This window comes from Erythrolamprus reginae, chromosome 2 (genome assembly GCF_031021105.1).
Source record: "Erythrolamprus reginae isolate rEryReg1 chromosome 2, rEryReg1.hap1, whole genome shotgun sequence".
Lineage (NCBI taxonomy): Eukaryota > Metazoa > Chordata > Lepidosauria > Squamata > Dipsadidae > Erythrolamprus > Erythrolamprus reginae.
Genome location: NC_091951.1, coordinates 238704918 through 238729285, shown reverse-complemented (window position 1 = coordinate 238729285; position 24368 = coordinate 238704918). Strand labels below are relative to the sequence as shown.

The following is a 24368-nucleotide window of genomic DNA, read 5'->3' as shown; positions in this document are numbered from 1 at the left end:
ATTACTGTTGTTAGCCGCCCCGAGTCTATAAGAGGGGCGGACTACAAATCCAATAAATAAATAAACCACCAGCTTTTCTGGACAGCTCTAGCATTTATTTGGTCTATAAGCAGAAACTGCTCGCAACAAATAATTGCTTTGCATCTGAAAGGAAGCCTTACATTGTGTGTGTGTGTGTGTGTGTGTGTGTGGTTTATTTTTAAACCTGGGATTTATTTCTATCAATACAAGAAGGAAATATTCTGTAAGAATAAGTAAAGGCCAATATCCAAGACCAAATTTGAAACTTTAGACCAAGGCTTTTAAACACCTGGCCCAGATGCATCATGTGATAGCCACGCCCATGCCCAGTTAAGCGAAGGAGGGGGGAAAGTTCTGATACATCACGTGACGTCGCCATGACACTGTGTTTGACACCACTGCTTTAGATCCTCTACTATACATTGAAACAAGGACTGCAACTTAATATCTTGCAGAAGCAGGATTTTTGGTCATTTCCCCAGTGATTTGTGTGGGAATAGATTTCATTTAAATATGTTCACCTATACTTTTATATCTTTTCTTTTTTCTTTTCTTTACTTATATTATTACATATCTTTCTCTTCAATGTGTATTATGTATTGGACAAAATAAATAAATTAAAATAAAATAAAATAAAATAAAATAAAATAAATAAAATTTTCTTTGATGGCCAATTACATCCTATCTACAGATTATTTATTTATTGTAGAGGTTATTGATGAGATCACTTTAGATCCCGCAAAGCTTTGTTATGAGTCTGCTTAATTTCAAACTACTTCAGCCGTGATTGATTTTATAAAGCAGTCTTGAGAAGCAGATTATTCTAGATATCTAATAATATAGTCAGAAAATATCAGAAGAGGCAGAAAGTTAGTCCACTAATGCAGAATGTTCATGTAGCTCAAACATATCATCTTCCAGGACAACTTTAGAACACATGACAGCATCGTCAGCTATTTAGCGATATATCTAAGTTTTCCAAGGAGACGTATAAATGCAGGATTTGCACGAAGCACATTTGAAAATGTACATACGTTCTTTTCTGGATCCACATTGCTATGGCTCTTGTTCACGTGTCCACCCATGTCAAATCTAGTTCTGGTGCTGTGTATATGAAACAGCCCTTAAGTGCTGTTGACCTACAGTAACCTTATAATGTTAAGTGTTAACCTAAATAATGCAACAAGTTGAAGACGAGGTAACAGGTCCTCCATTGGCAATTGGTGCTGCAAAAAGAAAAAAAAGCAATGGTTAGCTGAGGTTTTCAATGCGTGTCATTTTAAAAATTGGCTATGAAGAGCTATCTACTTAATATTTGCATTGCAGGCACAGGTTTAATTGCAGGATCATCATTAGATGAAAAAGAATCTGCCTGAACTGAGTGGGCGAAATCAAAATTGGTTGGATTTTGAAATTGCTACAAAGGAAGAATTTTGTTGACAGAAAAGAGATACGTTTCTAAAATTGGTACCGATGAGGATGAATGAAATGGCATGGCTAAACTTGTACTTCATTTAGAAAAATTGCTTTCAACTTAATTTCTGCTGTTGGTTTTGTTCTTTTTGTTTATTCTCCAAACAAAGAAAAAAAAAAGAATTAAAAAAAGAAAATGCCAGAAGTAATGCACAATTATGTTTTATGTAACAATTTCAATAAAGGATAAAGGACATCTAATAAAGGACATCCATGTTTTATTGAAATTTATCCATACTCAATCTATGTATATAAGCAACTTGTTTATAAATCGTAAATCATATCTGTTCTGCTTTGGGACTACTGGATCGGAACAAAGAAGCCCCCACGAACAAAGGATTCAACTCAAACACTTTTATATATAGTAGTTAAAGATGCTTTGTACAGACAGGAGCAGAGTTTTCAGTTCATGCTGGCAGATCACAACACACACACAGAGAAATATCCTGTCTTCAATCCATTGAGCAATTGGGACCATAAATTAGTCTTTTCAATGTGGAAGGAACCTCTTCTCTTGACTTAACCATAGCAAAATAAACTAACCCTCCTCCTGTATATAGGATACTTTGATATTTTAATATGTTTTTATCAGAATTAGCTCTTTCTCTCTCCCCCTCTATTCAGGTCATATTATATAAAGCCAGTAGCTGGAAGGAAAAAGAATATTAGAGATCCTGAGTTTCCTTTCTCTCTCCTAACCTTCAGGAGCATCTGCTTTTTGGTCCTTCTTCTGTTCTTCCTGCAAAGCTGCCATCTTTGCTTCAGATACGTCAGCCAGAGCTTTCCACTCTTCGCGGTTGTTGAGCAGTCTTTCATACATTGGTAGAATTTCAGGATGGAACTCGGAAAATTCCTACATGAGCAAACAGTAGGAAGAGAAATCCCAAATGAATGGCCTCCAACTCTTTTGGCAAACACCTGCAGTGGTTGTAGCCTTTACCAGCCTTTCTCAAGTGTCTCAAAACAATGCTAGGTCAGTTGCAGTGAAGGGCTACCAAAATTTTTACTACCATACTATAGGCGTGGCTTATGCAGGATGCCTTCCATTTTTGCTACCCCACTGTGTGCCCCGCCCCAGTCTGGGCAGCAGCCCACCCCTGGTCAGTTGCCTTGCTCACCTAGCAATTCAAACCATTTGCAAGTTCAATGATGTAATTTCAAACAATTTAAAATAAAGATACATGAAATGGTTGCAGGACAGTTCATCACCCATCTAGGTAACATCATCAGTACGAGAGAGTGTGGGTTTGTTTCCTGTTTACACATAATAGCTTCCACTTTACATGGGAGAATAATTTTTTTGGGGGGGGAGGTTTTCTGATCCCTACTTTGAGGTTGCTTATTTGCAAACTTGATCCTTTCTCCTCATCCCTCAAATTTCTATCAGATTCTGTTTAATTTTGAAGAGCTGCCTTGTTGATTAAGAAAGTCCAACCCATTTATAGAATTTCTTTCCACCGTCTCACTGCAGGGGATAGACAGCTCAGAAAATGATACAGTGCAACTCTAGATTCTCATTTTTAAAAATAGTGGACCCAAAAAAAGTTAATTACTGTATATATATAGGAAATGGAAAACTTCCTTCTAACTCCCAAAGGATTTGTACTAAGGTGCCATAAGCAGAGATATTGTTAGTGATAAAAATATCTGCCTCAACCAAGTATAAGGAACTTAATACCATCCAGATGGTTTGGATTACAATTCTTATAATCCCTTGTTATTGCTCATGTTTTCTAAAAGTGACGGGAGATGAAATCCAAATCACCCACAGGGTAAGAGGTTTTGTACAGTGATTTAAACTTAGCAAAGGATCCTGGACCTAATAGATCCGATCATTAATCTGCTTACCTTGTATACAAATGTGCAGACAAAGTCAATGAAACCAACTTGAAGTTTGGGGAGTTCAGCAGCTTTTCCTCTGTCCATCATAGGCTAGAAAAAAAATAGCAAAGGTTGGTTTTTAATGAGCACATTTATTAAATCCTCCTAGAGTTTTGAACTCTAGTATTGGGGGGGGGAAACTTAGGGCTTAAAGCAATTTCTGTTGGTATGTGAGACATTTGTCAAGTGAGTTTTGCTTTATTATTATTATTGTTATTATTATTATTATTATTTATTTATTTATTTGTTAAATTTGTATGCCACCCCTCTCCATAGACTCAGGGCAGCTCACAACAATAGTAGCAAAACAATATGTAATACAAATCTAATAATTTAAACTAAAAATCCATAATTTAAAAACATGCACACAACACACCATACATAAACAATATAGGCCTGGGGAAGTTATTTCAGTTCCCCCATGCCTGACGGCAGAGGTGAGTTTTAAGGAGTTTACGAAAGGCAAGGAGGGTGGGGGCAATTCTAATCTCAGGGGGGAGCTGGTTCCAGAGGGTCAGGGCCGCCACAGAGAAGGCTCTTCTCCTGGGACCCGCCAGACGACATTGTTTAGTCGATGGGACTCGGAGAGGGCCAACTCTGTGGGACCTAATCAGTTGCTGGGATTCGTGCGGCAGAAGACGGTCCCGGAGATATTCTGGTCCGATGCCATAAAGGGCTTTATAGGTCAAAAACCAACATTTTGAATTGTGACTGGAAACTGATCGGCAACCAATGCAGACTGCGGAGTGTTGGTGAAACATGGGCGTACTTTGACCTTTCTTACCACAATTGTTAAGTGAATCATTGCAACTGTTATGTTAGTAACATAAGCGAATCTGGCTTCCCCATTGACTTTGATTGTCAGTAGTTCACAAAAATTGATCACAGGACCCTATGACACCACAACTGTCATAGCAATAGCATTTAAATTTATATACCACTTCACAGTGCTTTTACAGCTGTCTCTAAGTGGTTTACAGAAACAGCATATATTGCCCCCAACAATCGGGGTTCTCATTTTACCAACTTTGGAAGGATGAAAGGTTGAGTCAACCTTGAGCCTGGTGAGATTCGATCTGCCAAACTGCTGACAGATGTTGATCATCAGAAGTAGCTTGCAGTACTGCACTCTAACCACTGCGCCACCGAGGCTCACTGTAACTGTGAATCAATTGGTAAAGGAGGTGGGTTCCTCATGGTTTGGACCGGTTCACCCAAACTGGTAGCAAGCCGCTAGTGACATCACAATGACATCACGGAACCGGTTCTGTCAGGGCCAGTCCCTGGACGCTGCCATTGTTTTTTAAAAAATCATTTAAAAAAAATATATATATTTCCCCCCAGGTTTTTTTCCCTGCGCATGTGCAGACTCCGAGTTTTCAGCAATGTGCATGCGTCACCATCTTGTTTTCTGCTTTAAAACGTTTTATTTTTTAGCACTGTGCACATAGCATGCCCATGCAGCGCAAGAGGAAGCAAACCAGTGGCAAGGTAAGTTAGAACCCACCTCTGGTTGGTAAGCATCTGAATTTGATCACATGACCACAGAAATGCTGCTATGATTCTAAGTGTAAAAAACGGTCTTGTCACTTTTTATCAGTGCCGTTATAACTTTGAACATGTCACTAAACAAACTGTTGTAAGTCAAGAACTACCTATAATGAGCCTTAAGTGGGATAAAGAGAGTGATTATGAATCAGCCAAATGGAAAAGGAAAATATGGGGGAGGGAATGAGTTTATCTCAATCAAGTTAATTTTCTTCTCACATAAATGGCTGTTATTTACTCCCATGGAAAAGGAAGAAAAATATTTATCTCTGTATATCAGTTTGGGTGACTTCCATTCAATAACCACCACACTTGCTTTCAAAATTGGGTGAATTTCAAGATGAAATGATCTATAGAGGAGAGACCATCTATCTGTCCTTGAACCATTCCTTCTCAGCCCCTTTAGCCATTTTAATGAGAAAATATTACAATGAGAAAGATGAAGTCCTTTTTTCATCTCTCTTTGACTGCAGTATGAAATAAGGCTAAACTACTGTTTCACCTCGAAAGATCTCAAAATAATTTCCACTCTGTGTTCTATAGCAAGGCATTTGCTTCATGTGTCCCGCAATGCTGTTGCCCAGAATTGAGCTAACTCTGGATTTATTTATTTATTTATTCAATTTTTATGCCGCCCTTCTCCTTAGACTCAGGGCGGCTTACAACATGTTAGCAATAGCACTTCTTAACAGAGCCAGCATATTGCCCCCACAATCCGGGTCCTCATTTTACACACCTCGGAAGGATGGAAGGCTGAGTCAACCTTGAGCCAGTGGTGAAATTTGAACTGCTGACCTGCAGACCTTGCACTCAGCTTTAGTGGCCTGCAGTACTGCACTCTACCTGCTGCGCCACCCCGGCTCTTTTTCCTCCCGCTCGGAGGTCATTTAGAAAGGACAGCTGCCCACAGCATAGATGTAAGGCTGCCAGTCAGAATTCAGACAAATAAAACTCAGAGTCCTTTAGATTAAGGTTCAAAGTGAATTTATCAAAATCAGAACTTGAAGCATCGAAAGCAAAGCAAAGTCTGAGGAAAAATGGCGCGTACCCCACATACTAAAACCCCTTTTCTCCCCCCCTGTTGGACATCTGCCCAATCTCCTTTGTCCAGATGCATCAGGTGGTCCAAGATGCTCCTCCCGGGCTTCTCAGGAATTTGCCCGTCTAACGGTCTTCACCGCCACCTGGGAAATCTAAACTTATTCTAACTGAAATGTTTCTCCTCCTGCACACTTCCCAACCCCCCTTGATATCTACCCCTCCCTGTCTCTATGACAACCAAGCAAAGAATGCAGCAGCAGCAAGCGCAGGTTGACAATAGAATTTCACCTTTTCAGGAGTAGAAAGTTTAGTAGGGGGGGGGGGGGAACCAGAAGCAGGCAGGAAGCAAATCAATCAGTTTCAGGTTCCTACCAGAACGTGAGGGGGCACACCACACTGGGAGCAGAAATAGAGATGCGTCTCCGGGTAATCGGTGGGTAGGCCCATGCATTGGAGTGAGATTTGACTCCTGCGCATGGACAAGAAGCAAAATCTTGCGAGAGGATGCATGTGCACGAGATTTCAGCAATTTTAGAAACATAGAAACATAGAAGACTGACGGCAGAAAAAGACCTCATGGTCCATCTAGCCTCTCCTTATACTATTTCCTGTATTTTATCTTACAATGGATATATGTTTATCCCAGGCATTTTAAAATTCAGTTACTGTGGATTTACCAACCACGTCTGCTGGAAGTTTGTTCCAAGCATCTACTACTCTTTCAGTAAAATAATATTTTCTCACGTTGCTTTTGATCTTTCCCCCAACTAACTTCAGATTGTGTCCCCTTGTTCTTGTGTTCACTTTCCTATTAAAAACACTTCATGCATGCGTGGAAGCAAACAAATCGCTGAAATCTCACCCGCTCGTGCACATTTGCTTCCTGTGCATGTGCAAAAGCCAAATCTTGCTCCAACATGTGCGTGCACCCACTGATCACCCAAAGCTGTGCGCGCATCAGCACTAGTAGCGGTGGTAAGTTGGAACCCCCGCCTGAAATCAATGACTATTTTTTTAAAATGAACTTACAATAGGCTGTTGTTGAAGTACAGAAATTTCCAGATCTCCCTGTTCCCAGAATTCAGCTGCTACAAGTAATGCTACCTGTACATGGGAGAATTTTTTTTTAAATGATGCTGGCATTCACATTTTACAACGGTCATTATTTTGTTCTTGTAGCGGCTATAAAATCACTATCAATTCTAACTCTTGGAAGCATTCTATGTGTCTGAGTCCTTCTCTTCCACCCTTTTCTCCCCCAGGGTTTCTGCTTATATAAGGTGTTGTGGTTAGCTCTGGCCCAGCTCCTGCCCCAAGGAATGTACAGGTGGATGTGGGGGAAACAACCACATGCCGCAGGCCTGTTTTGCTACCGATGGAATCTGATGACGAAGCCTCCTCTGACCAAGAAAGCGTGAGTGACAGGGAAGAGGGTAGTTTGGCAGACAGCCCAGGAGGAGATCAATCATCTGTATCATCCCTGGATTCTGAACAAGAATTAATAACACATCTACGCATGCATAGAGTGATGCATAGGAGACAACAACTGAAGGATTATTACAAGAGAAAATGAGGCCACCTGTGGTTGGGTGGGGCTGCTGTAATTAGTGCTACAGATAAAAGTGCAGTCTGGTGTTTTAGCCTCATGGCAGTTTATCTGATTCATTGTTTCGTCAAGATCGTGGTTTTTGTGCTGTTCAAGATTGGACTCTCTGGACTTTAGAATTGGACTCAATTTCCCAGTTATTGGGTGAGCAATTGGACTGCATTTAACCTGTGCCTTGTGTGTACCAGAAAATCCCTTTGACATTTAAAAAGGGAGCTGTTTCTGTTTTTCTGTTTATAAAAACTTTTGGGTTTTCCTTTTATCATGTGGTGTGTGCCTTCCTGGACTAATTACCCTGTAATTACGGGCGGTTGAAACACGCCTGCAGATCAATAAGGTCATTGATGTCAATGAGATTTTAAATCTCTAAAATTTGTACAGCGGCACTTAATCATTTTAAATACAACTTGAGACTATTACTTGTGGGGGGGGGGGGGGAAACCCCACCACAGATTTCTGGAATGCAATGGTTTTTCACATCTCACTTGTTAAATACAGTGGTACCTCTACCTAAGAATGCCTCTTATTAAGAACTTTTGTAGATAAGAACCGGGTGTTCAAGATTTTTTTGCCACTACTTAAGAACCATTTTCTACTTAAGAACCCGAGCCCGCAAAAATTTCCCATGAAATTTGAGAGCGGCACAAAGGCCTGGCCAGTTTCCTGCCATTCCGCCTGGGTTTCTCTCCCTGGCACAGTGTATGGGAGGTTGCGCCAGGTATATGGGTAGCGCATGCTCCTCACTGCCTCAGAATCTCTCTCTCTCTTTTTTTTAAGCCTTAAAGTTTTGGAATTTTTTGATTCCCTTCACCTCACCTTCTTCTTTCAGCAGCAACTGTCCTCCTCCTCTTCTTCCTCCTCCCACCCAAATTCCAAGCTTTTATTTCTTTCCTAATAGGTTTGCACGCATTATTTGCTTTTACATTGATTCCTATGGGAAAAATTGCTTCTACTTAAGAACATTTCTACTTAAGAACCTGGTCACAGAATGAATTAAGTTCTTAAGTAGAGGTACTACTGTAGATGTGTTAGACTGGCTGTAAATTGTCTTTATGGACTTTCTAATGTATCTGAGCTCCATCATCTGGAAAACTATAAGTGGATGTTGGGACGACTAAAGTGATAAAGGGAAAAAAACAAACAAACACAATGTAAAGCTTATATCAGTGATGGCGAACCTATGGCAGGTGGTACACAGAGCCATTTCGGAGGATATGCGAGACTTTCTTTCTTTCTTTCTTTCTTTCTTTCTTTCTTTCTTTCTTTCTTTCTTTATTTATTTATTTATTTATTTATTTATTTATTTATTTCTTTATTTATTTCTTTATTTATTTATTTATTTATTTATTTATTTATTTATTTATTTATTTATTTATTTATTTATTTATTTATTTATTTATTTAGTCCAATACACAATGAGGGTTTTAGTGGGTATATATCTATATACACATAGTAAAATACATGATGAAGGTTATAGAGGAGATACTCATAGTAAAATATATCTAAGAAATAAGAGAAAAGAAGATATAGTAATAGAACATATCAATGAAAGAATAGAAGAAGAGATATAGGAATAGAAGAAAGGTATAGGAGATATAGGAGAGCAATAGGACAGGGGACGGAAGGCACTCTAGTGCACTTGTACTCGCCCCTTACTGACCTCTTAGGAATCTGGATAGGTCAACCGTAGATAATCTAAGGGTAAATTGTTGGGGGTTTGGGGATGACACTATGGAGTCCGGTAATGAGTTCCACACTTCGACAACTCGGTTACTGAAGTCATATTTTTTACAGTCAAGTTTGGAGCAGTTAATATTAAGTTTAAATCTGTTGTGTGCTCTTTGTGTTCTTTACTCTATGTCAATTCCAGCACGTATACGCCCATTGGCCAACTGATTTTCAGCCTTGGGAAAGGCCGTTTTTCGCTTCAGGGAAGCTTCCCTGAACCCTCCGGAATACAAAAACCAGCACAACAGGCAACCTGGAAGTCCATTTTTCCAAACTTCCGGTTTGCCCCTTTGGCTATTTGTTTACATTCCAGGCTTTAGTGAGGCCTATGCGCATGCACAGGGAGGGGGATTGTGAGCATGTGCAGGAGCAGTGCGGGAGATGTGCATGTCTGTGGTGGAAGATAAGGTGCGTGGGCACATGCAAACATGCTAGCACATCCACACACCACCTTTTGGCATGTGAACTAAAAAAGATTCATCATCACTGATTGTCTTATTGGGGCAGGATCCAGTCATTTACTTACTTACTTGCTTACTTACTTACTTACTTACTTACTTACTTACTTACCTATCTACCTATCTACCTACCTACCTAGGTATCTATCTATCTATTTATTTATTTATATTCGACTTCTATGCCGCCCAATCCCGAAGGACTCGGGGAGGCTTACAACAATGAAAAAAATACAATAAAATAGATACAAAAGATAAAAGAAGTCGAACATTTCTAAAACTAAGACGTTATAAAACGAAAACCCCCATAAGGAATATGGGTCAACCATTAATACTTCGATGGACACAAAGATAAAATTATTCAACTCCATGCTAAGGAAAATGCACCATCTGCAGATTGCTCTTAACATTTGAAGAAAAAACACTGCGTGAAAGGCACCTGACCTTACTCTGGATTTCCCAGGGTTTTGCAATAGCGGATAAATCGCAGGCGGTCATCATCATAGCCCTGTAGAGAAGAAGCCAGAAGGAAAAACACAATGAGGACATTTGTGTCTCTCTGTCCATTCAGATTCTCCCAAGCAGCAAAACCACTGCCACCAAAGCAAATTTTCAAGCAGCTCTCCAAGGCAGATACAAGCATATCCTTACAAGGATACTAGGAAGAACTGACCCCCAAAATTCCATAGAGAAACAAGGAATTGTGCCTTGGGAGAAAGCTATCTAGTAGAGAGGAAAGAAAGACGGTTTCAGCAGGTTCTGACCAGTTCTGGAGAACTGGTAGCAAAAATTTTGAGTAGTTCAGAGAACTGGTAAATGCCATCTCTGACTGGTCCTGCCCTATCTATTCTCTGCTTTGAACTTCAAACTTCAAACAGTCACTAAATGAACTCTTGTAAGTCAAGGAGCACCTATAGTGTATACCAGGGGTCCCCAAACTTTTTACCCAGGGGGCCAGTTCACTGTCCCTCAGACTGTTGGAGGGCCGGACTATAAAAAAACCTATGAACAAATCCCTATGCACACTGCACATACCTTATTTAAAATAAAAAAAACAAAATGGGAACAAATAAAATATTTAAAATAAAGAAGAAGTAATAATTAAGTAATTAATAATTAAGTAATAAAGTAATTTATACTTCTTTATTAACAAGTAAATTTAAACTTAAATCAACAAACTCCATTTCTCCTTCCTTCCCTCCCTCCCTCCTTCCTCTCCACTTCTCTCTTCCCTCTTCCCTCATTTGTTTCATTTTCCTCTCCCTCGTTCTTTCCCTCCATCATTTTCTCATTTTTCTCTTTCTATCTCTCTCTCTCTCTTTCCATCTCTCCCTTTTCCTTTCTCTCTCCCTCTCTCCCTCTCTATCTCTCCCTCTTTCTCTTTCTTTCTCTCTCTCTTCTCTCTTTCTAACTCACTCTCTTTCTAACTCTCCCTCTTCATATCTCTCACACTTTCTCTCCCCCCCTCTCTATTTCTCCCTTTCTCTCTCTCCCTTTCTATCTCTCCTCTTCATTTCTCTCTCCCTCTCTATTTCTCCCTCTTATTATATCGATCGGTAAAATCTCATGTGCTGCCGCGGGCCAGTTAAAAGACCTCAGCGGGCCGCATCTGGCCCACGGGCCATAGTTTGGGGACCGCTGGTGTATACTCTGCACTCAAAGTAATTCTTTCTAGGGAGAAAAACCAAAAATTTGACATCAGTAATTCTCAACTTTTTATACTTTAAGCCCAGTGATGGGCTACCAAAATCTTTACTACCACACTGTGGGCGTGGCTTATGCATTTTTATTTCAACATCTTTCAGTGGAAATTGGGTGCTCTGGGGTGGAGCTCCAATCTTTGCTACCGGAATTGCATTCCTGACTGTTCCTGTAGGAGCCCCTCACTGTTTAAGCCCCACTCACAACTCTCTCAAAGAACCTACATCTTAACCAGATAGTCAACATGTACATACATACATACAAATCAGGGGTGAGTTCCTCCTGGTTCGGACCGGTTCGCTTGAACTGGTAGTGACCCATTGGTGATATCACTGAACCAGTTCGGTCAGTGCCGGTCCGTGAGTGCCACCATCTTTTTTTAAAAATCATTTTAAAAAATTATTCTGAGAATGCTGAGAAGCTGCGTTTTCGGCATTGTGCGTGCAGTAGCCATCTTCTTTTCTGATTCCCCCCCACTCCCGATTTTTTGGTACTGTGTGCATGCCGCAAAGCACAGGTGTGCCCACAAGGTTCACTTATGTGGCATGGGAGAAAGCAAATCAGCAGCAAGGTAAGTTGGAACCCACCCCTGATACAAACATACATACATACATACATGTAGATACACACACACACACATACACACACACACACACACACACACACACACACATATATATATATATATTTGTAGATTTTCACGGGTATATGTATGTAGATTGTTCTGAGTTCGGGTTTTGCCCCGTGAAATATTTTGAGTGTCTATGCGACGTTTCGGTGAAATCACCAACCAATCAAATCACTAAAACATAGTCACCCAATCTATTTGCTACATTCAAACCAAATCTCCACCCCCAACATTATATATAAGGAACAAATGGCAGTTGCAAACATTCCATATTTACAGCAGCACGAAGCTTAAAACTTCAGCCTGATGATGGTGAATGTGATTTCACCGAAACGTCGCATAGACACTCAAAATATTACACGGGGCAAAACCCGAACTCAGAACAATCTACATATATATATATATATATATATATATATATATATATATATATATGTCACACGGGTTTTTTTTTGCTGAATTTGAAAATTGAGGGAGACTAGGATAGATCTATTTCAGCCTTATTTTGGCCTCATCAGCTAGCCATACCCACTGGGACTTGAACCTGCAACCTTTGCCTTGTAAGGTAGAGAATTATCCTCTAGGCTACAGTATCCAATCCCTTCAGCTCTGCACCAGGGAAGGGTTACATATTTTTGTGTCGAATCACCCTGGTGTATCGAAGGAACATCACACAACATATATATGTATCACACATATATATATCACATCCAAGTAGACCTAGTTTAGTACAAATATTTAACTGGATAATGTGCCATTTTGTGCTTTTCATTGTTGCCATTTATATGTTTAGCTTTTTAAAAGGGGAACACTTACATAATAATCTCTTTCTTTGTGGCTTCCAGAGACAAATATTCAACCCACTTTTTCTGATCATTGTAGGTCTTTGACTCTTCAACGATTTTCTGAAACATTGTTCTCTTTCTTTAAAAAAAATTGCAGACAGCAAAAAAATAAGAAAAATCAACCGCTTTTGCAGATTGAGTACCCTCAAACTTCAAGTAATTTCTTAGTAACTCAACAGTATAAGCACAAATCCTAGAAAGAAAGTGAATCCATGGGTCCCTTCAGGCTCATTTCATTCTGATATAGATTCCACACCATCACTCTCTGCCTCTTACCTATTAAAAATAAAACAAAAACCTCCCTTTAATTGTCCATTGGATTAGCCCTAATATTGAAAGTGTGAAGCAGAATTTGCTATGGGTGAAATATAAGCCACTTCCTATTTTTTCATGCTTAAGCTGCAGACATGTCTTGATACACCCTTGAATATTTTACAGACCCAAAGGCAACAAAATATTGCCTTCATGTCAAGAAATCAGGGTTTTCCTTAATGTTTTCAAGTTAATGCTATTCTGGGAGAATCAACCAATTCAATCAATAGTTTGACTTCTCCCAGCATATTGACGCTACATAGACTCACTGTATGTAGAAAACACCACAACGTGATGTAGTGATTAAGGTGTTGGAGTCTACGGAGAGGGGCGGCATACAAATCTAATAAATAAATAATAACAATAACAATAATAAATCCAAGAAGCATCCTTGGCCATGAAAGCTAACTTTTAGCCAGTCACTTACTCAGTCTTATCCAAAACACAGGAGACTGGGGGGATAAAGTAAAGGACAATTAACATGAAACTTGCACATTTGAGTGTCTGGGGCAGGGTTGTCAACCTGGATTTCTTTGAGGGCTGGATCAGCATTGTAATTCTCCTCCGGAGGCTGGCTGGGGTGGAGTGAGGAGACGGGAAGGACGTCTCCTGCAGCCCCTTGCCAACCAAAATAGGGTGTGGGTTGTGTGGCCAATGTGCCACGTTTTGGGTGCCAGAGGTACTATGGGCCGATCGTTTGCTATTTCCAGGGTGGTCCCACGGATCAGATTTAAACAACTTGAGTTTGACACCCCTGGTCTCTAGTGCAAAGAAAGATAGCAATGGGTAAATGTTCTCCAAATTAAACTTGAGGTTTTCCTGTTTGATTGAGCAGAACCTGAATAGAGCAGTCCAATTTTTTAAAAGAATACAGGCAGTCCTCAATTCCCAACAATTCATTTAGTAACTATTCAAAGTTACAATGGCACTGAAAAAAGGGAGTCATGACCATTTTTCACACTTACAGCCATTGCAGCGTCCCCATGGCAATGTGATGAAAATTCAGGTGTTTGGCAACTGGCTCATATTTATGACCTTTGCGGTGTCTCGGGCCCTTTTCTGACCTTCTGACAAGTAAAGATCACTGGGGAAGCCAGATTCACTTAACAAGCATGTGGCTAACTTAACAACTGCAGTTATTCCCTTAACAACTGTGGCAAGAAAAGTCATAAAATGGGTCAAAACCATAGGGTGGGTTCCTACAAGTACACTAGGGTGTGCCGTTATGGTAACAGAATGAGCCAAGCTGGTGCAGCAGGTAGAGTGCTGTACTGCAGGCCACTGAAGCTGACTTGTAGATCTGAAGGTCAGCGGTTCAGATCTCATCACCGGCTCAAGGTTGACTCAGCCTTGCATCCTTCTGAGGTGGGTAAAATGAGGACCTGGATTGTGGGGGCAATAGCCTAGCTCTGTTTTTTAAAAAGTGCTATTGCTAACATGTTGTAAGCCGCCCTGAGTCTAAGGAGAAGGGTGGCATAAAAATCGAATGAATGAATGAATGAATGAATAAATAAATAAATAAATAAATAAGTAGCTCACAGATTGTACAATTTGCACACGACCACTCTGGTGCCATCTTCGCTGGTCTGTCGGGCGGCACCATCTTTTTTTCTGAATTTTTGGGTCCTTTTTTGCCTCCTGTGCATGTGCAAAAGCAAAACTTTGCGAGGAGATGCTCAAATGCACAAGATTTCAGTGATTTTTTGCTTTGGTGAAATCACCTGCATGTACGTGAGCATCCCCTCGCTAGATATTGGTGCTTTTTTTGTTTCTACTGCTGCGCTGAAGCAAATCGCACCGGTATGTTGGTAAGTGCAACCCGCCCCTGATCAAAACTCACTTCACAGTTGTCTCGCTTAACAACCGAAATGTTGGGCTCAGTTGTGGTCATAACTCAAGGATTACCTGTACTGAAATGACTTTCCTATTTCTTTCCGACTTGTGTTGTTTCCCTCAAAAAGTAGCAATATTCTGAAGAACTGTATCAAACGTGGGTTCCCTATAGTAATTAACAAATGATTCACTTACTTGAAATACAATGCTAAATCGGTGGCTATAATTGCAATATCCATTAGGTGATTTACATGTTCATACTGCCTCCTGTTGAGATTCTGGTAGATGTTCAGGGACTAAAAGGAAAAAAAATACATAAACCCAAGTGGAAAATTGATCCTGCCAACTGAGCATCATGTTGGGTGCCTCTAACTTTTCCTAATGTTATATTTCTTTGAAGTCTAGTTGTCAAGTGCAAAAGATTGCTCATGCCTATGCAACAGGAATCTAGTCAACTGAGAGCACTGTTTTGGCACTAGATAAGAGTTAACAGAATCCAAGGGGCATTGGGCTTAAATCATTTGTGGCTAGTAGCAACACTAGGCTGATTCCTCATTTAGAAGAAACATAGAAGCATAGAAGACTGACGGCAGAAAAAGACCTCATGGTCCATCTAGTCTGCCCTTATACTATTTCCTGTATTTTATCTTAAGATGGATATATGTTTATCCCAGGCATGTTTAAATTCAGTTACTGTGGATTTACCAACCACGTCTGCTGGAAGTTTGTTCCAAGGATCTACTACTCTTTTAGTAAAATAATATTTTCTCACGTTGCTTTTGATCTTTCCCCCAACTAACTTCAGATTGTGTCCCCTTATTCTTGTGTTCACTTTCTTATTAAAAACACTTCCCTTCTGAACCTTACTTAAACCCTTTAATATATTTAAATGTTTCGATCATGTCCCCCCTTTTCCTTCTGTCCTCCAGACTATACAGATTGAGTTCATTAAGTCTTTCCTGATAAGTTTTATGCTTAAGACCTTCCACCATTCTTGTAGCCCGTCTTTGGATCCGTTCAATTTTGTCAATGTCTTTTTGTAGGTGAGGTCTCCAGAACTGAACACAGTATTCCAAATGTACAGCGGGATCATAATCTCCCTCTTCCTGCTTGTTATACCTCTAGCTATGCAGCCAAGCATCCTACTTGCTTTTCCTACTGCCCGACCACACTGCTCACCCATTTTGAGACTGTCAGAAATCACTACCCCTAAATCCTTCTCTTCTGAAGTTTTTGCTAACACAGAGCTGCCAATACAATACTCTGATTGAGGATTCCTTCATTTGACTTCATCCCCAGGCTCTGCCACTCCTCCCACTACAGTTACACAATTTATATATTGAATAGTTACTGAGAAGATGTACTAATTCTTTTTCATAGGTTCAATGCCTAAAAATCTATTTCTTATACATACACACACACAGAGGGACACACACAAAATATATAGATAAATATAAACACACTATAGGAGACGTGGTGGCTCAGTGGCTAAGAAAGGTCGGCAGTTCAGCGGTTGAAATCCCTACAGCCACATAACGGAGTGAGCTCCCATTACTTGTCCCAGCTTCTGCCAACCTAGCAGTTTGAAAGCATGTAAAGATGCAAGCAGAAAAATAGGGACCACTTTGGTGGAAAGGTAACAGTGTTCTGTGTGCCTTCAGCGTTTAGTCATGTGACCACATGACCACAGAGACGTCTTTGGACAGTGCTAGCTCTTCGGATTTGAAACGTAGATGAGCATTGCCTCCCTAGAGTTGAGGATGACTATCACATATGTGTGAGGGGAACCTTTACCTTTTAATCACATTATTTATTTATTTATTTATTTATTTATTTATTTATTTATTATTATTATTATTATTATTATTATTATTATTATTATTATTATTTATTAGATTTGTATGCCGCCCCTCTCTGTAGACTCGGGGCGGCTTACAGCAATGATAAAAACAATATATAATGACAAATCTAATAGCTAGAATCTAAAATAACAATAATACATTTAAAAAGTCTAAAAAACAAGAAACCCCAATATATAAAAAACATACACCATCATGGGCTTTTGCTGATGGGTTTCCAGAAGCCAATGGAAAAGTTTCCAGAAAGCCCATGGAAAATGATCAGGTTAGTGCTGAACTGATTTTACTGGTCTTGCATCCAAATGATGAAGGTACTAAACTTAACCTTCATCATTTGGAAAGAACAACAACATAAGAAAGAACAATGTGGATCATGTTATGATGCTCAACTTTCCCACACAACTTTCCCAATTTCTATTTTTTCATCAATTGATCCATTGTTCTGTAACTATTTATTTATTTGTTTGTTTGTTTGTTTGTTTATTGGATTTGTATGCCGTCCCTCTCCGCAGACTTGGGGCGGCTAACAACAATAATAAAAAGAGCATGCAACAATCCAATATGAAAATAACTAAAAAACCCTTGTTATAAAACCAAACATACATACAAACATACCATGCATAAATTGTAAAGCCCTAGGGGGTAAGAATAGCTCAGTTCCTCCATGCCTGACAGCAGAGGTGGGTTTTAAGAAGCTTACGAAAGGCAAGGAGGGTGGGCGCAATTCTAATATCTGGGAGGAGTTGGTTCCAGAGGGCCGAGGCCGCCACAGAGAAGGCTCTTCCCCTGGGTCCTGCCAAACGACATTGTTTAGTTGACTGGAGGAGGCCCACTCTGTGGGACCTAACTGGACGCTGGGATTCATGCAGCAGGAGTTTCTACTGGTGTTTTATTCAGATGAACTATTTCTTAAATGGGTAGGTACATTTTTGGTGGTCCTCTAAATATTTTGCAGATTTGATTTTGAAGTGTGCTGATGCCTGTCATTCCTCAGGACGGACAGTTTGACATCTGTTTCCACTCCCATTTCCTAGCTGAAGGTAATTTTCTTTGCTTTTCTCAGCTTGAAATGCTGCATCCTAAGTGGTCCTTGTATAAAAATGCCCTCATTTTTAATTTCAATACTGACAATCTAAATTTTGAGAGTGCTCTAGCATAAATTCCCAAATTAACTGGCTTAAACAATCAATTAATATTAAGCATGTGTGTGCCTAGAAACATCTGATAAAATGATTAATTGAGCCTATTAGTTGATGAATTGTTAACAAGCCAACTTTATTTCCTATTGACAGGATGTTAACCTGGGAGTTAAATACAGTCTCAATGCAGGCTATGCTATTTGGGAGCTGAATTGACTTCTTTAAATCCTGTATCTCAGAAGGAAAAACAGATTGATGGGTGCTTTGTAATTGGTGCAAAGTTTTAAACCTATTATTAATTCCATTCAAAATTTGAATTGTGTTTATTACCAATCACAGTTTCATAAAAGCAAAACATGGAGCCACCCAATTACTTCTGCCATTCAAAGTATTGTTCACCCACCTCTTCTGAGAGCAGAAATTTGCCAAATTCCAAGTGGTGTCTCTCTAGAATGGATGAGCCATGGAGTTTTGCCAAGGGATTTTGAGATCTGTTAACAAATATTAGGGAAGATTAAAGAATGGAATCATTATGAGAATGCCAAATATTTCTTTATTTCTCTCCTCAAGCTTGTAAATGATTGCTTTGCGACTGGAAGTACAAGACATTGCTCTAATCTTTGGCAGATGAAAGCTCTTATTAAAATGATGATTTCCTTGAGTTGTGCCATTATCAGTACAGTGGTACCTCTACTTAAGAAGTTAATTGGTTCCATGACCAGGTTCTTAAGCAGAAAAGTTTGCAAGTGGAAGCAATTTTTCCCACAGGAATCAATGTAAAAGCAAATGTAATGCGTGCAAACCCATTAGGAAAGAATAAAAGCTCAGAATTTGGGTGGGAGGGGAAAGAGGAGGAGGAGGAAGAAGACAAGGAGGACAGTCACTGCTCAGAGTGAAGGAAACGTTTCTTTTCTCTGGGCACTGGAAGAGGGTTTATTCCCTCTCCCAAGAGCCCAGAGAAAGGAAAATGCTTCGTTCGCTCTGGACTGCCAAAGCCTCCTTAAGCACCACCGAAAGGCTCCTCTGGCAGCCCAGAAAAGCCCGAGATGGCTGGGATTAAAGGGGGAATGGCAGGAAACTGTCTGGGCCTTCATGCACCTCTCAAATTTCCTGGGAAATTTTTCTGGGCTCGGGTTCTTAAATAGAAAATGGTTCTTAAGAAGAGGCAAAAAAATCTTGAACACCCGGTTCTTTTCTAGAAAAGTTCTTAAGTAGAGGTGTTCTTAAGTAGAGGTACCACTTTATGATACATTTTATTATGCTTCACTGCATCCAAGACAGTTTGCAAAGCTATCGATAAAATGCATGTCGGGGTAGCGTTTTGCTGAAGCTAGCCCACCCAGATAGCCACAGCAGCTAACAAGCCTGCCTCATACCAGGATATCAGGAACCTTTATCTTGAAGATAATTGAAGACATTTACAGCAGAGTTTCTTAGGAAAATATTTACTTCTTTAGTAGCAAACCCATACTAACTATTTACACTGTAGCTCTCTAGTAGCTAATATACAAAGTACTCACTATTCTCTACCTACTATTCTCAGTTACAATATTTAGCTACAATTCTTCATCCATCATAAGCCACCTAATTTACAAGCCACTCTAAGCCACGATACCTTCAAGCCAAGCCACATGCCACAAGCCACACCTATGCAAAGATGCATTATGTACTTGTGTCAGCCAATCAGGTTACATTACAATTTGCATATTCATCATGACAGGTAGTTTTACATTGCTAAAGTTATATAATTCTTTTCTCTCTGCCATTTGGAATACTGCATCAAGTAGGCTCCAATCTTGACAGTGCAAACAATACAGAACGGAAACAATAAGAATATCAGCTGTAACATTTCTAAGCAGCAAAAACAGCACAGACATTTAAATATGAATATACTTTAGAAGCATATCCTTCACAGATGAACATCTACAGTATTATTCTTTTTCTGTAAAATTCTTTATGCAAGGAACGATATGTTCGTGTGAGGAAGCCCTCTGCCTTTAAAAATGGTAGTTTTTTGAAGTTTTAAAATATATTTATGGAGGGTGTAAGCCATCAGAAAAAGCTATCAGATTTTGGCTGCAAAATCAGAAGACCACAAAAAGATTTAGAAACCCTTTAATGCCATCTAGTGATTCTCTGAATTTTTGCATCCCAATCTGGTAGGTGTTGACAAGGTGTCAGGGATTTAAGGCAGTGATGGCAACCTTTTTTTTTTTGCTTGGGTGTCAAAAGAGTGTGTGTGTGAGAGAGCATGTGCAAGTGTGCCCACACCCATAATGCAATGCCCTTCCCCTGTGCATGCGTGCTGCCTCCCTGCATGCGCACAATCCCCCTGTTCTCCCTCCCACACATGCGCACAGGCCTTACTGAAGCCTCCTGACTTCCAGTAGGCCTGTTGGGCTGTTTTTCACTCTCCCCAGGGTTCAGGAAAGCCTCCTAAAGCCTAGGGAGAGTGAAAAATGGCCAAACAGGCCAATTGGCAGTGTGGAAATGAACTTCTGGTTGGGCCATTGGACCATTTTTCACTGTCCCGGGGCCTCAGGAGGCTTTCCTCAACCCTGGAGATGGCAAAAAATGGTCAAAAAGAAGTCCAAAAATTAGCTGGCGAGCACATACCTGTGCGCTGGAACTTACATAGGGCAACGTTCACCTGCCCTCAGATATGGTTCTGCATGCCACCTGTTATGTTCCTGGTAACGGCGAGACCGCCCCACATTGGTCGGCAAAGGAAGCGGGAATATTTCTTTGCCCGGATTGGCATTTATTTTTTTATTTATTTTTTTATTGTTGTTTGTTTGTTTGTTTGTTTGTTTATTCGATTTTTATGCCACCCCTCTCCAGAGACTCGGAGCACCTCACAACAAAAGCAACAATGTGACAAATCCAATATATTAAAAGACATCTAAAAGCCCATTATTAAAACCATGCAAGACAATCATTCCATACATAAACAATATAATCCCAGGGGTATTTTAATTTCCCTATGTCTGACGACATAGATAGGTCTTCAATAGCTTACAAAAGGCAAGGAGGGTGGGGGCAGTCCTGATCTCTGGAGGAATTGATTCCAGTGGGCCAGGGCCACCACAGAGAAGGCTCTTCCCCTGGGGCCCACCAGACGACATTGTTTAGTCGACAGGACCTGGAGAAGGCCCACTCTGTGGGACCTTATCAGTCGCTGGGATTCGTGCAGCAGAAGACGGTTCCTAAGGTATTCTGGTCTGATGACATGTGGGGCTTTATAGGTTATTACCAACACTTTGAATTGTGACCAGAAACTAATCGGCAGCCAGTGCAGACCACGGAGTGTTGACGAAACGTGGGCAGATCTAGGAAGCCCCACAATAGCTCTCAGGCCGCATTCTGCACGATCTGAAGTTTCCAAACACTCTTCAAAGGTAGCCTCATGTAGAGAGCGTTGCAATAGTTGAACCTCGAGGTGATGAGGGCATGAGCGACTGTGAGCAATGACTCCCTGTCCAAATAGGGCCACAACTGGTGCACCAGGTGAACCTGGGCAAACGCCCTCCTCGCCACAGCTGAAAGAGAGAGTTATGGCTGACAGCTAGTTTAAATAGAGCTGTCAAAGTTCTGAGGTGTTTGTTCATCCATATACTGTCTGGTTCTGCTTTTGCTTTATTTGTACTGTTCTGTTGCCATCGCTTGCTGATAAACAAGTTATGCGAATTCTGGCTCCTATTCTGCTTCGTATTTGACACCACCTGTGGCATGCGTCCCAAAGGTTCACCATCACTGGTTTAAGGTGTCTGGAACACCTGAATCAGAATTTCTCTGCCCCTTTTCACCTTTGTTTTATATTGAAAGCCATCATTTTGCTAAAGAAACACCATTCACGCCATACCACCTTTGTTTCCCAGAATGCCTCTCAGAAAATAAAAATACAGTGGTACCTCGGTTCTTGACCACAATTCGTTCTGGAAGTGTGGCTGAGAACCGATTTGGTTGAGAACCGAAACAATTTAAGATAAATTCCCCTCCTCAGTTGTCTCTCCCTCTAGCTTGCCTGCTTCTGTCCCATTCTCTCTCTCTCTCTCTCTCTCTCTCTCTCTCTCTCTGTAGCTTGCCGGCTTCTATCTTCAGCTCTCTCGTCTCGAGTGTTCGAGTTCCAAATGTTTGTTCGGATTTCAGGGCAAAAGTTTCTTAAATTTCCTGGTCGAATACCTATTTGTTCAAACTGAGAAGCGTTCGAAAACCGAGGTACCACTGTATTCACCGAAGTACAACTCAGTGCTGTAAGTTGTCTGGTGATCTCAAGAAAAAGGTGAAATGAGAATAATTTCAAATACTCCTTTATTACAAAGCTGAGTCCACTAGAGAAGAGACTGGACCTTGGCTTTACCATTGTGTTGCTTTCACTTGTAATAGGGGGCGGGGAGGAGCCCTGTGAATGGATGCTTCTGCCATTACACAAAGAGTTTTGCTCTTTGAGAATTTGCTAATGGTTGGAGATGCTTTTGTAGAAGGTAAAGAGCTAAAATGCTTCCCGAAAAGTTGGGTGCTATTGCTGCCCAATTGAAAGTCTTGGAAAATCAAACGGTTAACTAATTTTCACAAAGGAAGGTAGGAATTTATTGTTTATTTCAGACTGCAATTTCTTAAGTTCTGTTTGTTGGGATCAGTTAAAACCAACTGACGGAAATCCTTGAGCTGTCACTGAGAAGCAGCACATGGTTCTCCATCAATGTGTAAGTGGTAACAGGTTTTTCCTATGTGCACAAAGAATCATTTGACATTTGGTGGAGCAGCCTGTAAGAATTCAATATGAAATCTATTCTGAAACAACAGATCCAAATATAAATTGGTCGATAATAAAATAAGAGCACTTACTTCATCTGATAAAGATTGTTGGTTCCTCGGTGGTCAATATCATGACACAAAGCTGCAGTGACCATGGCAAAGGCTTCAAGATCTGTGTAGTACTGCTTCAATTTACCTGTCTATACAAAGCAACTTTTTTAAAAAAAAAACTTCTTTTTTTAAATCTGTCAAATTTTATTTTGTTAAAGATTTTTTTTAAAAAAAATACAGGTTGAATTTCCATTTCTATTCAAATTGCAAGATATCCTATTTTTTTGCATTAAAATTAAATGAAAGTAGAACTCACATTCAAAAATCTTAAAAGAGCTTGCATGTTTGCAGCCATCCATTTGTAACCCACAAAGTCCTTTCTAGAATTAGTGGAACCTAATATTTTGATCTTTATTTTGTGGAGGGTTTTTTTGGGGGGGGGAATGTAATTGATCATATTTTTAAAATTAGAAGCCTTGGGGATGCTTAAATAACTCATCTTGACATTCCTAAATCTGCATCCAAATAAAGATAATTTCTGCCAAAGTGCTTTAAATATTATGGACTGTGATTTTAGGTATAAAGCACCTTTTTTATTCTCCAATTTCTTGATAAATGATGGAATATGTGATTCTGGGCTCTTAAGACAGAATGAGATTGGAAAATCTGAGCTAAAAACTGTGGTAGATATTTAGACAAAGTAAGAATTTTGGGCTGGGGTGAAAGTTATGAAGCTAACTGTTTTAAGGGCAAGGGCAATTATATCTAGTAAACAGTAGAAGTAAGATTTGTATCTGGAAATGACAGTGGCTCTAAACCAGGGGTGTCAACCTCAAGGCCCACAAGCCAGATCCAGCCAATGGGATGCTTAGATCTGGCCCACAGGGCTTGCCTGGAAACAACAAAGGACCAGCCTACCTATGCCAGTGAAAATGCAACTGGGGGATAGCACACAACCCTGCACCTCATTTTTGGCCATGATGGCATCCTGCAGCCCAGCTCAGGAGGGCCTCATGCGCCCCCACATCGAGGTCTGTTTTCACTGGCAGATGGCTGCAGGAGGCTGTTGCTGTCAAAAATGGGGCATACTATGCTTTCACTGGCAGGAGGCTATCAAAACAAACTAAAAACAAAGCAGAAGGAGAAATTTTTCCCCTTTTGCATTTGAGCATCCAAGAAGGGATAGGATGGGAAGGGAGCAAGGGAGAAAAAAATAAAGAAACAGGGGAAGGAAAAAGAAAAGGAAGGAAGGAAGGTAAAATAAGGAAAGAAGAAGAAAGGAGAACGAAGAGAGAAGGAAAAAGAAAAGGAAGAAGGAAGGAGGGAAGGAAAGAAGGAAGGTAAAATAAGGAAAGAAGAAGAAAGGAGAACGAAGAGGGAAGGAAAAAGAAAAGGAAGAAGGAAGGAAGGAAGGAAAGAAGGAAGGTAAAATAAGGAAAGAAGAAGAAAGGAGAACGAAGAGGGAAGGAAAAAGAAAAGGAAGAAGGAA

At 40.2% G+C, this 24368-nt stretch overlaps 1 protein-coding gene across 1 annotated transcript in view; it reads right to left on the bottom strand.

Annotated features, from left to right (window-relative positions):
- Positions 1-602: 602 nt before the first annotated feature.
- PDE6B (phosphodiesterase 6B) overlaps positions 603-24368 on the bottom strand; it is a 47649-nt gene continuing 23883 nt past the window's right edge. Inside the window, exons 14-22 of the mRNA XM_070736216.1 lie at positions 22919-23028; positions 18474-18561; positions 15268-15368; positions 12899-13006; positions 10198-10261; positions 6994-7068; positions 3343-3426; positions 2194-2347; positions 603-1247 (exon numbers count right to left, since the gene is read on the bottom strand). Coding sequence (XP_070592317.1) covers positions 1192-1247; positions 2194-2347; positions 3343-3426; positions 6994-7068; positions 10198-10261; positions 12899-13006; positions 15268-15368; positions 18474-18561; positions 22919-23028 — 840 coding nt within the window. The 3' untranslated portion in view covers positions 603-1191. The remainder of the gene's footprint in view (positions 1248-2193; positions 2348-3342; positions 3427-6993; positions 7069-10197; positions 10262-12898; positions 13007-15267; positions 15369-18473; positions 18562-22918; positions 23029-24368) is intronic.